General features: G+C 41.3%; 1 protein-coding gene across 2 annotated transcripts in view; it reads right to left on the reverse strand.

Annotated features, from left to right (window-relative positions):
• Positions 1-15,931, reverse strand: part of mtor (mechanistic target of rapamycin kinase) — a 367,086-nt gene that overhangs the window by 296,327 nt on the left and 54,828 nt on the right. For both annotated transcript variants that reach the window (XM_043675589.1, XM_043675588.1), the window contains exons 11-13: positions 9,886-10,130; positions 8,223-8,438; positions 7,146-7,351 (exon numbers count right to left, since the gene is read on the reverse strand). In XM_043675589.1, coding sequence (XP_043531524.1) covers positions 7,146-7,351; positions 8,223-8,438; positions 9,886-10,130 — 667 coding nt within the window. The remainder of the gene's footprint in view (positions 1-7,145; positions 7,352-8,222; positions 8,439-9,885; positions 10,131-15,931) is intronic.

The raw sequence follows: 15,931 nt of genomic DNA on the forward strand, positions 1-15,931 counted from the left end.
CTGATAGGGGTGGGGAGGGAAATATATCCTTGGTGGTGGGATCTGTTTGGAGGTGGCGGAAATGATGAAGGATGATACGATGTATCTGGAGGTTGGTGGGGTGGTAGGTGAAGACCAGTGGGGTTCTGTCCTGGTGGCGATTGGAGGGGCGGAGTTCAAGGGCGGAGGAGCGGGAAGTGGAGGAGATGCGGTGGAGAGCATCGTCAACCACGTCTGAGGGGAAATTGCGGTCTTTGAAGGAGGAGGCCATCTGCGTTGTTCACCTGCAATCTTCTTCCTGACCTCTCCGGCCTATCACCCTCACCTTAACCTCCTTCCACCTATCGCATTCCCAACGCCCCTCCCCCAAGGCCCTCCTCCCTACCTTTTATCTTAGCCTGCTTGGCACACCCTCCTCATTCCTGAAGAAGGGCTTATGCCCAAAACGTCGATTCTTCTGCTCCTGGGATGCTGCCTGACCTGATGCGCTTTTCCAGCAACACATCTTTCAGCTCTGATCTTCAGCACCTGCAGTCCTCACTTTCTCCTCGTTGATTTGAACTCCCTCAGCCAAGGGAAAAGACCTTTGTTATTCACCTTATCCAAGCCTTTCATGACTTTACATACCTCTATAAGGTCACCCTTCAATCTCCTACACTCCAGTTAAAAACGTGCCAGTCTGTCCAGCCCTGTGGAACACCACTGGTCACAGAACTCCAGTCTGAAAAACAATCCTCATCACTACCCTCTGTCTCCTATCATCAAGTCAATTTTGTATTCAGTTGACAAGCTCTCCCTGAATCCCATGCAATCTAACTTTACTAACCAATTTACCATGTGGAACCCTGTCAAACGTTTTACTAAAGTCCATGTAGACAATACTATGCCATCACTTATCGTTTTGGTGGCATCCTCAAAAATCTCAAACAACTTATGAGACACAATTTCCTATGCACAAAGTCATGCTGACTATCCCTAATCGGTCCTTGCCTCTCCAAACACATGTAAACCCTCTCTCTCAGAACCCCAGCAACTTACCCAGCAATGTCAGACTCACTGGTTTATTCTTTCTGAGTTTTTTCTTACAGCCTTTCTTAAATAATCGTACAACATTAAGTACTCAGCAGTCTTCTGGCACCTCACCTGTGGCTGTAGATGATAGAAATATCTCTGTTAGGGGCCCAGCAATTTCCTCTCTCGCTTCCCACATTGTCCTGGGACACACTTGATCATGTCCTGGTAGGAGCGTTCTAAACTACAGGGCATATTTCTAAGGAAGAGAAAAACTTAAAAGGGACCTGAGGGACAACTTTTTCACACAGTGGGTGGTTTGTATGTGGAAGGAACTGCCAAAGGAAATGGTAAATGGAGACACAGTTGCAACATCTAAAAGTACACAATAGATACATGAATAGGAAAGGTTAAGAGGGAATGGGAAACTTGGTTGGCATGGACAAGTTGGACCAAAGTTGGTCTGTTTCCATCCTTATGGCTGTATGACTCCTCACCATCCAAGACCTTAACACTATGGCTGTCCCAGTCTACGTTTGGAACGTTAAAATCCTCTACTATTACCACCTTATTGAGATCTCTGCATATTTGCTCTTCAGTTACCTGCTGACTATCGGGGGGTGGGGGTTGGGGGTATGGTGTAATATATAATACAATCCCATCAAGATGATCATCCCCTTATTTCGGAGTTCCAACTTCACTAGATGATCCCTCAGAAACATCCTCTCAAAAGTATAGCAGTAATGTTTTCCCTAATAAAGGCCATTCCCTTCTTCTCTTTTGCCTCCCTTTCTATCCTTCCCATAGCATCTAAACCCAGAACATTAAGCTGCCTGTCCTGTCCATCCCTCAGCTATGTGTCTGAAATAGCTATGTCCCAGTCCTATGTTCCCATACATGCCTTGAGTTCATATGCCTTACCTGTCAGGTCCCTTGCACTGATATAAATGCAGTTTAGTTCTTCAGTGTCACCTTGTTTTCTGACTTGCTCTTGCCTAATTTGTCTAATTAACTTGCTCTCGCCTAACTTGTCTAATTAACTTGCTCTCTAACTTCAGAACCAGCCTCATCTGTATTTAAATTCTCACGACCACTTAAAATTCCCCCACCCCATACCACCTTGGCCTGTATCTGTAACAAATCTGTTAAAAGGTACAGCTACTGTGCTGAAGTTATGCACAAGTTTCTAAGCAAACTCATGCACTCTTGGAAATCTCATGACTTATCTCATCGCCTGTTTAGTTTTATGAACGGGGAATTCGATCAAAGCCTTATATTTGCTGTTTTAACAACATTTGCTTTAGATACGTTCCAAGTAAGTTACCCTCCCTTTTAAAAATTTACTCTTGGCAAGGGAGACTTATCACTAAGCCAGATAACTGCACTTGCTAAGCAAGTCTTCTAATCGCTTGTGTGTGTTCTTCCCAAGTGTTACTGTATACAACATCTTTTAAATAAACTACACTGGCACTTACAAAGTAATGTAGAAAATATGAGGAGTAGGCAATTCAGCCCTTTGAGTCTGTTCTGCTATTTATTATGATCATGGCTGATCACCCTAATGAATAGCCTGCTCCTGTTGTTCCTCCATAATCTTTCGATTCCGTTAGTCTAAATGTTATATCAAACTCCTTGAAATCATAGATGTTTTGGCCACAACTTCTTTCTATGGTAGTAATTCCATGGACTCACCAAACACCAGCTAAATAAATTTCTCCTCATCTTAGTCCTAAATGGTTTATCCCATAACTTTAGATAGTGACCTCAATTCTGGAATTGCCCACCACCAGGAACATCCTTCCTGCATGTACCCTTTCTAGCCTTGTTAGGATTATATAGGTTTCTATGAGATCATCCTCATTCTTCTCAACTAAAGAAAATATAATCCTAACTGCTTTAACTTCTCATTTGTCAAATTCACCTTCCAGGAATCAGTTTGGTAAACGTTCATGGGAATCCCTCTATAGCAAGAATATCTTCAGATAAGACGATCAGAACTACACACAAATCCAAAGTACGGTCTCACCAAGGCCCTGTATGATTCCATAAGACATGTCTGCTCTTGCCACAAACATCAACATATCATTTGCCTGATTTATTGCCTGCTACACCTGCGTGCTTACCTTCAGTAAATGGTGTGCAAGGATACTCCGGTCTAAATGCACATTCCCTCCTCTCAATTAATAGCCAGATGATCATCTGCCTTTGTGTTGTGGCCATCAAAGTGGTTAACCTCACATTTATCCATAATAAACTGTATCTTCCATGCATTTGTCCAGTCACTCAACTTGCCCAAATCATACTAAAGTGTCTATGCATCCTCCCACCCACTTTAGTGTCATCTCCAAATTTGGAGATATTGAGTTCCCTCATCTAAATGATCAATAAATATTGTGAATAGCACTAATCCCTGCAGTACCCCTCTAGTCACTGCCTGCCATTGGATAGAAGGTTCTGTAGCCAAACTGACAGCCAACACAAAAATAGGCAGGACGGTAAAATGCAATGTGACGATGCTGCTCCTTTAACAAGGTTAGGTTGTCCTTGGATTTTTTGTCAAGAGGGGTCGTAAAACAGAGGTTCCATTTTGTTTGCATTTATCTACTTGAAGCAGCTTTTAAGATAAAATAAAGCACTTCTACGATGAAAGGGGAGTGGCTTGGTTTGGTTTTAGCAAGCAGTCAGTTTTTTTTGAGGCTGCTTGTCAAAGAAACAGCTACATGAAAGAAGGTGTTCCATGCTGAATCACTCTGCCATCTCTCTCTCTCTCTCTCTCTCTCTCCTGTAAGACCCTGTGTTTAATTTTACTTTTCTTTTGCCAAGTTGTGTTTATGGGGATTGATACAAGAATTTGGAACGGCATCATTAATTTGGGATAGTCTGCTGGGTTTTCGGATAGGTTAAGTTATTCAGCATTCTGTTCTCTTTTGTTTGTGTTTCATTTAGCAATCTTGCAAATAAATTCTGTTTTGTTTAAAACTAAGTGGTTGGGTCAGCTGCATCACTCCTGGAATATCCACTCCTGTTTAAAGCAACTAGCAAAATTAGGATCCAGGCTACTTTCTTGAAATGTTTTGAGGGGGTCTGCCCTGGTCCATAACAGCAAGTGGAAATACAAATCTTACAAATGGACATAAATAAGTTAGAAGAGTGGGCCAAAATGTGGTAGATGGAGTTTAACGTGGATATGTGTGAGGTCATGCATTTTGACTGAAAAAATGGGAAGGCAACCTATTATCTAAATGGGAAGAGACTTTGGGGTGCTCTAATGCAAAGGGATCTGTATTCTATACATGAGTCACAAAACCAGCAGGCAGGTACAGCAGATAATAAAGAAACGAATGGAATTTTGGTTTTTATAGCTAAAGGAATAGAATATAAAGATAAGGAAGTATTGTTGCAACTATACAAGGCATTGGTGAGACTGCACCTGGAGTATTATGCACACTTCTGGTCCCCTCATTTGAGGAAAGATGTACCGGCATTGGAGGCAGTTCAGAGGAGGTTCACTAGATTGATCCCAGAGATGAGGGCTTTGTTGTATGAAGAGATTGAACAGTTTAGACCTATACTCTCTGGAATTTAGAAAAATGAGGGGAGATCAAAATGAGGTATTCAAGATGATAGAAGTATGGATTAAAATAGACATGGAGCAGATGCTTCCCCTTGTGGGGCATTCTAAGACGAGAGGTCATTGGCTTAGGATAAGGGGTAGCAAATTTAAAAGAGAGTTGAGGAGAAACTACTTCACCCGAAGGGTTGTGAAACCGTGGATTTTGTTACTCCAAAGTGCAGTGGATTCTGGGACAGTGAGTAAATTTGAGGAGGAGTTGGACAGATTTTTAACTGGTAAGGAGTTGAAGGTTATGGGAAGAAGGCAGGAAAATGAGGGTGAGAAGCATATCAGCCACAATCAAATGGTGGAGCAGATTCAATAGGCCGAATGGGGGAGCGGATTTGATAGGCCAAATGGCCTAACTCTGCTCCTATAGCTTATGATTTTATGAAAAAGGCATGTTTATACCTACTCTCTGTTTCCTGTCTGCCAGCTAGTTTTCTATCCATCTCAATATGCTACCCAACCCTATAAGCTTTCATTTTGCATGCTTGTCTCTTATCTGGGACTTTGTCAAAAGATTTCTTAAAGTCCAAATAAACCACATCCACTGGTGGCCTCTTATCAACTCTAGTTACATCCTCGAAGAATTCCAGGAGCTTAACGTGGATAAGTGTGAGGTCATGCATTTTGATTGAAAAAATAGGAAGACAACCTATTAACTAAATGGGAAGAGACTTGGGGTTATCTGGTGCAAAGGGATCCCTTTCACAAATCCATGCTGACTCTGTTCAATCCTGTCACTGTTTTCCAAGTGTTCTGCTATGAAATAGATTTAAGTTACTTGATAGATTAATCTTTGGAATGTAGCTAGGGCATTTTAAAACTCGAATGGCATGACAACATTATTACTCCAAAAGAGTTACAACACAGGCTGATCTACTTTTAGATGTTAATGCCACTCACCAGTATCCCTTCATTAGGTCAATTTTAGAAAGGATCAAGATACTGCCAAATTTATCAGCACAATCTTCTCACTGAGGATTTCAGTACAAATCAGTTTTTGATATAGCATTGACTTTTCTCATCAACCCATCCAGTTTAGGAATTAACATCACTGATGAACTCAAAGTAACTTGGCAAGGTTCAGTCACACACAGTGAAAAGATACTCGAAACTTGCTCTTATAACTGTCCCACCATTTTAACCTTACTCAGAGTATCTGAGATTATAGATTATAACGTTATAGCCTGTATGACTTATACGCTATAACAAGGATATAAACTTTCACTCTAGCCAAATCACAGAGTAAGTCAACAGCTAATTTCCTAACACTGCCTGCTACCATTTCTGGATAGCAAGTCACATTCCAGTTGCATTTCGTACAACAGAATCAGGATACACTCTCCACTTATCCTGTTTACTAGCACATTGGCTTTTGTTGCATGTTCTGAAGGGAAAACTAAGTCTTTAGTTAGCAAGAATTCGAGTAACTCCTGCAGTTCCTATTATAGTACATGCATTACTTGAAGATAAAAGGCAACCTTTCCTTTTGATAAGAACTCTTCATATTTCTTAACTATCTTAATCAACTCACCTGCACACACAGTTTTTACCTCCAGGCTCTTGGTTGTAGTTAAAGCTACCATTTGATCCATGGTATGTACTTTGTGAGTTTATTCTTCGGGCTCACTCTTACAAATGCCAATAAGTCCCATGGGCTTCCCACTCAACGTTCAGCATTTAAATTGAAGCTGTTCTACATAGCCCTTTGAATTTCAGTTCTAACCTCAGCCTCGTCCTTTTTGATCTGATGATGGGATCTTGCGGTATTCCCAGCTGTTCTTTCTTTACCCTGGCCACTTGTCTTCCTTTTGCTCTCCCACCCTCTATACTTCTAAGGTTTATATACATGAAGGAAAAAAGAGTTTTGTTTTATGTATCAGTTTGTTATTATCAGCTACTTCGACTGCCATTCTAGCAGGAATTGTCTGTTACAGTCCTTTGGATTTCAGCAAGGGTAATATACTGGTGTCTTTAAAACAATGGCTATTCATTTCAATAGTTGATCAGGTGGGCCGAGGTCTTTTATTGTTAGAATTCTCTTTTAAATGTGTTTTTGTCCTTTCACTCACATTGGGAGAAGAGGAGGAAATGATTACTTTAGTTTGCTGGTTTTGGAGGTCTCTGACTACTCTGCACTTACAGATTTGTAATAAGCTACAGCTCAACCAATCCAAGTGGTGTCAGCAGGAAGTTTTCCATTCACTCAAAAATTCCTTGTGGTTCAAAGTTTGGGAGATTTGTAGCTCGAGTGCTCGTTGTTGTGGTTCTGTTCGACAGGGGACGAAACATCTGCAACGCAAATTCCCAGCTCGGCAAACAGAACCACAACATTCCTTGTGGTATTGACTCAACAGCAACACCATCTTGTACAGTTAAAAATGCATACCACTTGATTTCTTTTCCCCAAGTTGCAAAACATTCCTGGTATTTAAATTATATAGTAGCCTGACTTCCAATCCAGATTATGGATTATAAAAGAAAAGATGTTGCCCCTTATTATATGCACTAGCAAACAATAATAATAAAAGTTTACCTGTATCAGCATTTTGCGAAGAAAAGGCATCACAAATGCAGGATTCATGCTACTCAGTCTACCAATAGTGCAGATAGCAAGCTCTCGAATTTCAAACACTTCATCATTCAGAGCCACAAAAAGAGCTTGTAGGTTTTCAGCCTGTGCTAAATGAGCATCAAATCGTTCATCCAAAGAGGCCAATACACAGTAACGAATATCAGGATCTGAGTAAAAGAAAGGGAAACGTTGACTTTTCTCCTTAAAAGGAGGAATTAGAAAAAATATCAAAAGTACTTTTGTCCAATAAAGGCAAGTAGTGCAAAATTCACTTATGCTATGCATGGTTACCATTATAAATGCAGTTTCAGGTTTAAAGGTTTATCATGTAAAAATAGAAGACTGTAATAGCAAAACTGTAGGTAAGTTTGCACCCTTAAAATGTACTGAACATTACAGAAGGTTCCTCCAGGTGTCTTGGCTTTATCATCACAGCAGGCTTATACTGACAGATGACAAAAATTATAAACAACAGTGAATAATAAGGTTGTGGGTTTACCGAAACTGTATTTCAAATGTAGTTTTGTAGGAACTCTGACATAGGTTCATCCAGTAAAAAAATAAACTTTAGTAGGAAGCATCTTTATACAAAGAGTGGAATACAATTCCAAGTGGAAGATAGCAGGAATTTGAGATACAGATGAAAACCGTGATGGAGGAAAACAGTGGGTGGTTGAGCTCACATGGGCCAAATGCATCTTCTTATCTTGCAGTTATAAATCAAAACACTGCTAGAATCAGAAAACACCCTGCAAATTTACATGCGTACTTATTAATACAGCATTTAAAACAAATGCTCATTGCACTAATTGTGTCAAATTGTACAAATATACTCAGAAGAGAAATCCAACATCTTAAACAGTTTCATGATCAGTGTGAGATGCAGACATCCTAGTAAGAACTAAGTTTATTAGAATTAAAAGCTTTAATCAAATTATTCCAGTTGAAATGCAAGTTCAACAACATTTTATTCACTGAACCACATGATATTATGTCATTAAATGTAAATTTAACACAGTTTTTTTTTTAAGTAATTACCTGGATCAGTAATTCCAACCACAAGGAGTTTACTGAGTACATCTGCCACCACCTGAACAGCTGTCTGGCTGACAACATGCCCATGTCCACTGATGAGATGGACTGATGGAGTTAACAGTCGTGAACAAGTTCGAGCTGCTTCCATTCGAATCTCTTTGTGCTCACTGTTAAGGAAATGGTCAGCACAATGCCTGACAAACTGGGTAAGTGAGTGACCTGCATTAAATGCAAATCAAACATTATTCAACACGAGAACATAAATTGCATGCTATTATACAATGGCATTTTGTAAGAACTGCATCAACTAAAATCTGCAAGTGGAGATCATGAAAACATTTAAGTAACTAATTTTAAAAACATTCTTAATATAAGCTGATAGCTATAAGTTTATGATGTATCCCTATTTCAAGAATTCAAATTACAAGAATAACAAGCCTTTAGGTCAGCTCCCACGTTACTTTACTTCAATCAGCAACTGCCTTTTAGAAATCAGGGATCTGACCGTTGGTAATAATCTGAAAATGTATTTGTCACATGTATTTTATGAAAACCTAAAATCTGACAATAACAAAACTCCTCCCAATGTTAAGTGGTCAAAAATACTAAACTAATATAGTTACTAAATTGAGTGATCAAAAATCTGCTTGGAGAATCCAAATTGAAAGGACCATACGCACTTCGAACATCTGGCTTTACACCTCAAGTACTCAAAAGCTACAATATTTGCTGATCACCATGCCGTCTGTTCTACTTCGATTAGCTGACTTCTTTGCAGCCCACCTGTTTTCGGTCACCAAGTAGAACTCTGAATTTCTAGTCATTGTCACTTTAATTACCCACTCGTGGTGTTTCATACTATTGTAATGAAATAACAGAACATTAAGATCAGCAAATCAAAAATGTCTTGATTAGGCACTTCACAGCCATCTGAGCTCAACAACTTCAAATTATAACCATTGCTTCCATGGTGGCACAGTGGTTAGCACTGCTGCCTCACAGCACCACAGACCCAGGTTCAATTCCCGCCTCAGGCATCTGTCTGTTTGCACATTCTCCCAGTGTCTGCGTGGGTTTTCTCTGGGTGCTCCGGTTTCCTCCCACAGTCCAAAAATGTGCAGGTTAGGTGAATTGGCCATGCTAAATTGCCCGTAGTGTTAGGTGAAGGGGTAAATGTAGGGAACGGGTCTGGGTGGGTTGCTGTTCAGAGGGTCGGTGTGGACTTGTTGGGCCGAAGGGCCCGTTTCCACACTGTAAGCAATCTAATCTAATTTTCTCCATTGGTAGCTCCTGTTGAATTTACAGCTTTTCCAAACCCATCCTATGTTTCTTTCTTTGTCCAATTACCACACCCATTGCATCATCTTTTTTTCTAAGATAACAGCTCCTGCCTCCCAACCTATTGCAGACGCTTTGTTTTATTTATTCCTTCCTTGTTCTATCTCTGCACTTCTTGAATCCAATAGCAATCTTAACTTTTTCCAGTTCTGACAAAAGGTCACCGACATGAAATGTTAATTGTTTCTCTCATCACAGGTGCTGCCTGATCAGACTGTTTTCCATTTTATACTTTGAAATATGATCTGATTAATGCTTTACAATCCTGTTCTAGTGACCACTCTATATCTAACATCACTTCAGGTGAAAACACACAGCCACATTTTACCTTCAAATTCAAAGTTTCCTAAAGTGCGAAGAGCAAGAGTTATGCATCCAACATCACTTGCTTCAGGAATGTTAGTTAAGCTAGGGGGTGCGAGCTGATGGGCTAGACTTTTGGGCATGCCTGGATGTCGAAGAGGTTTATGCATCAGTACCAGTGACAACATTTTCAGTAAGCCATCTTGGATATCCTTCTTCAGTTGCGGTATTTGTCGACTTAGGTCATGCAGGACAGCAGTCAGAGCAGGGCTTTAAAGCAGAAACATCAATACATGAGTAACTAGTACAGTTGCAAGTGAATAAAATAATTCTTCCAAAGACCAGCAGAACTTGAGGTTAGCATTCAAGTTATATATTACAAAATATGTAATGATAAATATTAATCTTGTTTCCTTTCATTAATGTCATTATTATCAAGCAAGGAGGCAAAGTGGGCAAGTATAATCACTGGAGTGTTTACCCAGATTCAAATACCCTAAAATTTTCACAGCACATTTTTATCTTCAAAAGGAAATTGCCAACCATCAGATAGACAAAAATGCTTTCCGCCATCTGTGGTACATTAAAATGCATTCACACTCTCCTCGAGAATTCCGTAAGTTTACTACCCTCAGAGAGATGAAATTCCTGTGATTTTTGAGAAGATTTGGAGCTTGGATTGTAGCTCCAGTTGTAAGTTTGTTCACTGAGCTGGTAGATTTGTTCTCAGATGTTTGGTCACCATGCTAGGTAACACCATCAGTGAGCCTCCATTGAAGCGCAGGTGTTCTGTCCCACTTTCTATTTGTGTGACAGTCTGTTGTGGTGGGTAATACCATGTCCAGTCCTTTTTCCAAGAGTCATAGAGTCATTGAGATGTACTGCATGTAAACAGACCCTTCGGTCCAACTCGTCCATGCCGACCAGATATCTAAAATTAATCTAGTCCCATTTACCAGCCATTTGGCTGGTATTCCTCTAAACCCTTCCTATTCATATACCCATCCAGATACCTTTTAAGTGCTGTAATTGTACCAGCCTCCACCATTTCCATTGTCAGCTCTTTCCATACACACGCCACCCTCTGCATGAAGTTGTTCCCCCTTAGGTCTCTTTTATATTTTTCCCCTCTTGCCCTAAACCTATGCCCTCTAGTTCCCCCAATCCAGAGAAACGATCTTGTCTCCTTTCCCTATCCATGTCCCTCATGATTTTATAAACTAGGTCACGCCTCAGCCTCTGACGCTCCAGAGGAAAACAGCCCCAGTCTATGCAGCCTCTCCCATAACTCAAATCCTCCAACCCTGGCAAACCTCCTTGTAAATCTTTTCTGAACCCTTTCAAGTTTCACAACATCCTTCAGATAGGAAGACCAAAATTGCACACAATATTCCAAAAGTGGCCGAGAGGTTGGTAAATAGGGTCCAAAGTGATGTGTTTGTTGGAGTTCCGGTTTGAATGCCAGGCCTTTAGGAATCCCTGTGTCTTTGTTCAGCCTTTCCTGGAATGGATGTATTGTCCCAGTCAAGCTGGTGTCCCTCTTCATCTGTGTGTAAGGATACTAGTGATGGTTTTGGTTATGTCTTTTGGTGGCTAGTTTCCTGCCCGTCTGTCTAATGTAATGTTTGTCGCAGTGATGGCAGTAATATTGTAATCCTACAGGCAGACAAAGGGCACATGACCGTTACCCTGAACAGAACACAGTACAATGAGAAAGTAAACACACTACTCGCAAATACCGACACCTACCAATAGGTGGCGATGGACCCAACTCCATAGCTAGAAAACTGCACGAGAGCATCACTGAAGAAACTCCACAAGACTGGTGAAACTGAAAAGACATACCTAGAAAGAATGCAACCTGACGGAGTTAACACACCCATTTCTAGGGATTATCAAAGGTTCACAAACCAGGGGCCCCCCAAGACACATTGTCTCACTTCTTGGCATGTTGACGTACAGACTAGCAAAGGAACTTCATTGCAAACTGAAATACCTGGTAAAAGACTCACGCCACTCCATCCAGGAATTCCTGAACATCAAAGACACCAAGGTGAGGATGATGAGGTCATGGTTTTCTTTGACATGATAGCCCTATTCACATCAATAAACATCACCCTGGCCAAAGAAATATTGGCCTCACTACCAGACGAACCAAGGACACAAATACCAGACAGCACCAACTCCATCAGCAAGTACAGCATACTCAAATTAGTAGACCTGTGCCTCACTATCCACTTCAGCTTCAACAACAAGACCTACAAAAAAAAAAATCAACAGGACACCCATGGGATCACCAACATCAGGATTCTTGGCAGAAGCAGTTATGCAGAGGTTAGAACGAACAGCCCTCCCCATGATCCTGCCCAAGCTTGGGGTTCCGCTATGTGGATGACACCTTTATCATCACGAAATGGAACAAATTAGAAGAAACCCATAAACACAAACAACATCCTTACTGGTATAAAGTTCATCAAAGAGGAAGAGAACAACAATAGACTCCTCTTCCCAGATGTTACATTCGAACAAACACTGTGGATTTCACCAGTTTGTTCATTTCCCATCCCCTCACCTTAACCCAGTTCCAGCCTTCCAACTCAACACTACCCTCATGACCTGTCCTACCTGTCCATTATCCTTCCTACCTATCCGCTCCACTCTCGTCTCTGACCTATCACCTTCTCCCCCTCCTTCATCTATTCTCAGCTTCTTTCGCCCCAGCCCCACACCCCCTCCCATTTATCTCTCCACCCCCTCAGCTCACAGCCTCATTCCTGATGAAGGGCTTTTGCTCGAAATATCAATTCTTCTGCTCCTCGGATGCTGCATGACCTGCTGTGCTTTTCCAGCACCATACTCTCGATTCTAATCTCCAGCATCTGCAGTCTTCACTTTTGCACAATTGAACTAACAGCCAATAGAGAGCTGCAGACCACAGTCTACAGGAAAGCGAAACACACAGAACTAGATACTCAATTGCAGGAACAATCATCCTAACACGCACAAACAGAGCTGCATCAGGACATTATTTAAATGAGCCACAACATAGTGCAGCATCCAGGAATTATGAGAAGCCAAAGAAAAGCACATATACAACTTATTCAAGAACAACGGGTACCCGATAAGCACAGTTCGCCAATTCTTTAACAACAAATCTAAACAAGAAGACACAACACGCCCAGAGACACTAGCCACACTACCATACATTAAGGACATCTTGGAAATGACAACCAGACTACTCTGGCCCCTTGGCATCATGGTGGCCCACAAACCTCTGAACACACTGAAACAGCTATTGATGAATCTAAAGGACCCTGTACCAACAACCAGCAGAATGAAAGTCATATATAAAATACTCTACAAGGACTGCAACAAACATTACAATGGACAGATGGGCAGGAAACTAGCCACCAGCATACATGAGCACCAACTATCACTAGACGGAGAGGGACACCAGTTTGATTGGGACATTACATCCATCCCAGGACAGGCTAAACAAAGACACACATGGGAATTCCAAGAGGCCTGGCATTCAAACCAAAACTCCATCAACAAACTCATCAATTTCGACCCCATTTACCAACCTCTCAAAAAGAACCAGAAGTGATATCACCTACCACAACAGACCAAGACACAAATAGAAAGAAGGACAGAATATCAGCAGTTCAACAGAGGCTCACTGATGATGTTACATTGCATGGTGACAAAATGTCTGATAATAATTCTACCAGCTCAGCAAGCAAACTTACAACCAGATGAAATTCCGCCTCATCTGTCTTAAATGCACAACTCCTTACTCCAAGATTCTGCCATCTGGTCCTAAACACTCCCAAAGAGTGTAAGCAACCTTTTCGCATCTAACCAGTCAAGTTCCTAAGAACCTTGTATATTGCAATACAGTTGTCTCTCATTCTTCTAAATTCCAATGAATACAGGTTCAACTTACATAGCCTCTCCTAAGAGGAATACTCCACACCTGGTTCCAACTTAGGTAACATTCTCTGGACTGCCTTCAATGCCAGGACATATTTCCTTAGATAAGGGACCAAAACGGTTCACAGTATTCCAGTTGTAGTCTGACTCGCAAAATCAACCTACTTTTATCCTTTATTTCCTTTGAAATAATGGTTAACACTCCACTTGCCTTCCCTGTTACCCACTGAACTTGGTTGCTAGCTTTTGTGATCCATGTACAAAGACTTCCAAGCCCTTCCGTTCTGTAGCTTTCCACAGGCTTTTTCCATTTAAATGATATTCAGCTTCACTATTCTTCCTGCACAGTTCCCCACATTATATTCCATCTTCCAAGCTTTTGCCCACTCTTTTAACTGATCTATGTCACTAAGACTCTTTGTTGTTCTCACTATTTATCTTCCCATCTACTTTTGTCATTTGCAAACTTGGCTATCCTACATTCAGTTTCCTGTCCAAGTCATAAATGTTTGTTATAAATAATTGTTGCCATAGCACTGATCCCTGTGGCACAACACTAGTTACAGGATGCCATCCTGAAAATGTCCTGCTTATCCCAACTCTGTCTTTTAGTTAGCCAATCGTCTAACTATGCTAATAAACAACCTCTAACACCTTAGGCTCTTGTCTTATTAAGTAGCGTAATGTGTGATACCTTATCAAACACCTTCTGAAAATCTAAATAAGTTGGATTTTGGGGAGACCCTGGCCTTAATGGTATTATCACTAGACTATCCACTAATCCAGAAGTTCAGCCAGTGTTCTGGGGATCTAATTTCAAATCCTGTCACGACAGATGGTGGAACTTGAACCAATTTTTTTTTTAAATCCGGAATTAAAAATCTGATGACCATGAAACCATTGTTGAAAATACCCACCTAGTTCACTAATGTCGTTCAAAGGACGAAATCTGCCAACATCACCTGGTCTGGCTTACATGTGACTGCAGACCCACAGCGAACGTAGCTGACTTCGCTTGCCCTCTGAAATAGCCTTGCAAGCCACTTAGTTGTATCAATCACTATGGCATCAACCTCAGCACCGAAAAGACAACAGCAGAAACACCAATGTTGACCCTGCAAAGTCCTCCTCAAAACATCCGGGGGCTTGGTGCCAAACTTGGGAGAGCTGTCTCACATAATAAAGCAATAGCTTGACATTGTCATACTCATGGATTCACACCTTACAGACAATTTCCTAGACACCACTATCACCTCCCTGAATATGTCCTGTCCCACCAGCAAGATAAATGCAGCAGAGATAGTGGCATAGTGTAATACAGTCTGGAGGGAGCTGCCCTGGGAATCCTCAACATTGACTCTGGACCCCATGAACTCTCCTGGCTTGAGGTTAACATGTGCCAGGGAACATTCTGCTGGTTACCACATACAACCCTCCATCCACTGATGGATCGACATTCTTCCCGATTGAACAACACTTCAAGGAAGTTCTGAGGGTGACATTTGCATAAAATGTACTCTCTGAGGGGGAGATTTCAATATCCAACCATCAAAATTGGTTCAGCAGCAGCACTAACAATCGAGCTGGCTGGGTCCAAAAAGACAGAGCTAAGCAAGCCCAAAACCAATAGATCTAAGTTCAGCAGTCCTGCCACATCCGATTAAGAATGGTAGTGGGCAACTCACTGGAGGAGGCAGCTCGAGAAGTATCCCCCTTTTCAATGATCAAAGAGCCCAGCACAAAGGTGCAAAAGGGAAGGCTGAAGCATTCGCAGGAATCTTCAGCCAGAAGTGCCAAGTGGAAAATCCGGACAGAGCTCCTCGCGTGGTCCCAAGCGTCACAGATATCAGTCTTCAGCAAATTGATTTACTCCATATGATATCAAGAAACGGGTGGAGACACTAGATACTGCAAAGATTATGAGCCCTGAAAGCATTCCTGCAATAGTAAAGAGAATTGTGTGGTAAAGCTTGCCGCTCTCCCAGTGAGGCTCTTCCAGTACAGTTACAACATTGGCATCTACCCAACAATGTGGAAACCTGCCCAGATATGCCCTGTACATTAAAAAAAAGACACATCCAACTCAGCCAATTACTGCCGTATCAGTCTCCTTTCGATCATTAGTAAAAAGTGATAGA

Source organism: Chiloscyllium plagiosum, chromosome 34 (assembly GCF_004010195.1).
Source record: "Chiloscyllium plagiosum isolate BGI_BamShark_2017 chromosome 34, ASM401019v2, whole genome shotgun sequence".
Classification (NCBI taxonomy): Eukaryota; Metazoa; Chordata; class Chondrichthyes; order Orectolobiformes; family Hemiscylliidae; genus Chiloscyllium; species Chiloscyllium plagiosum.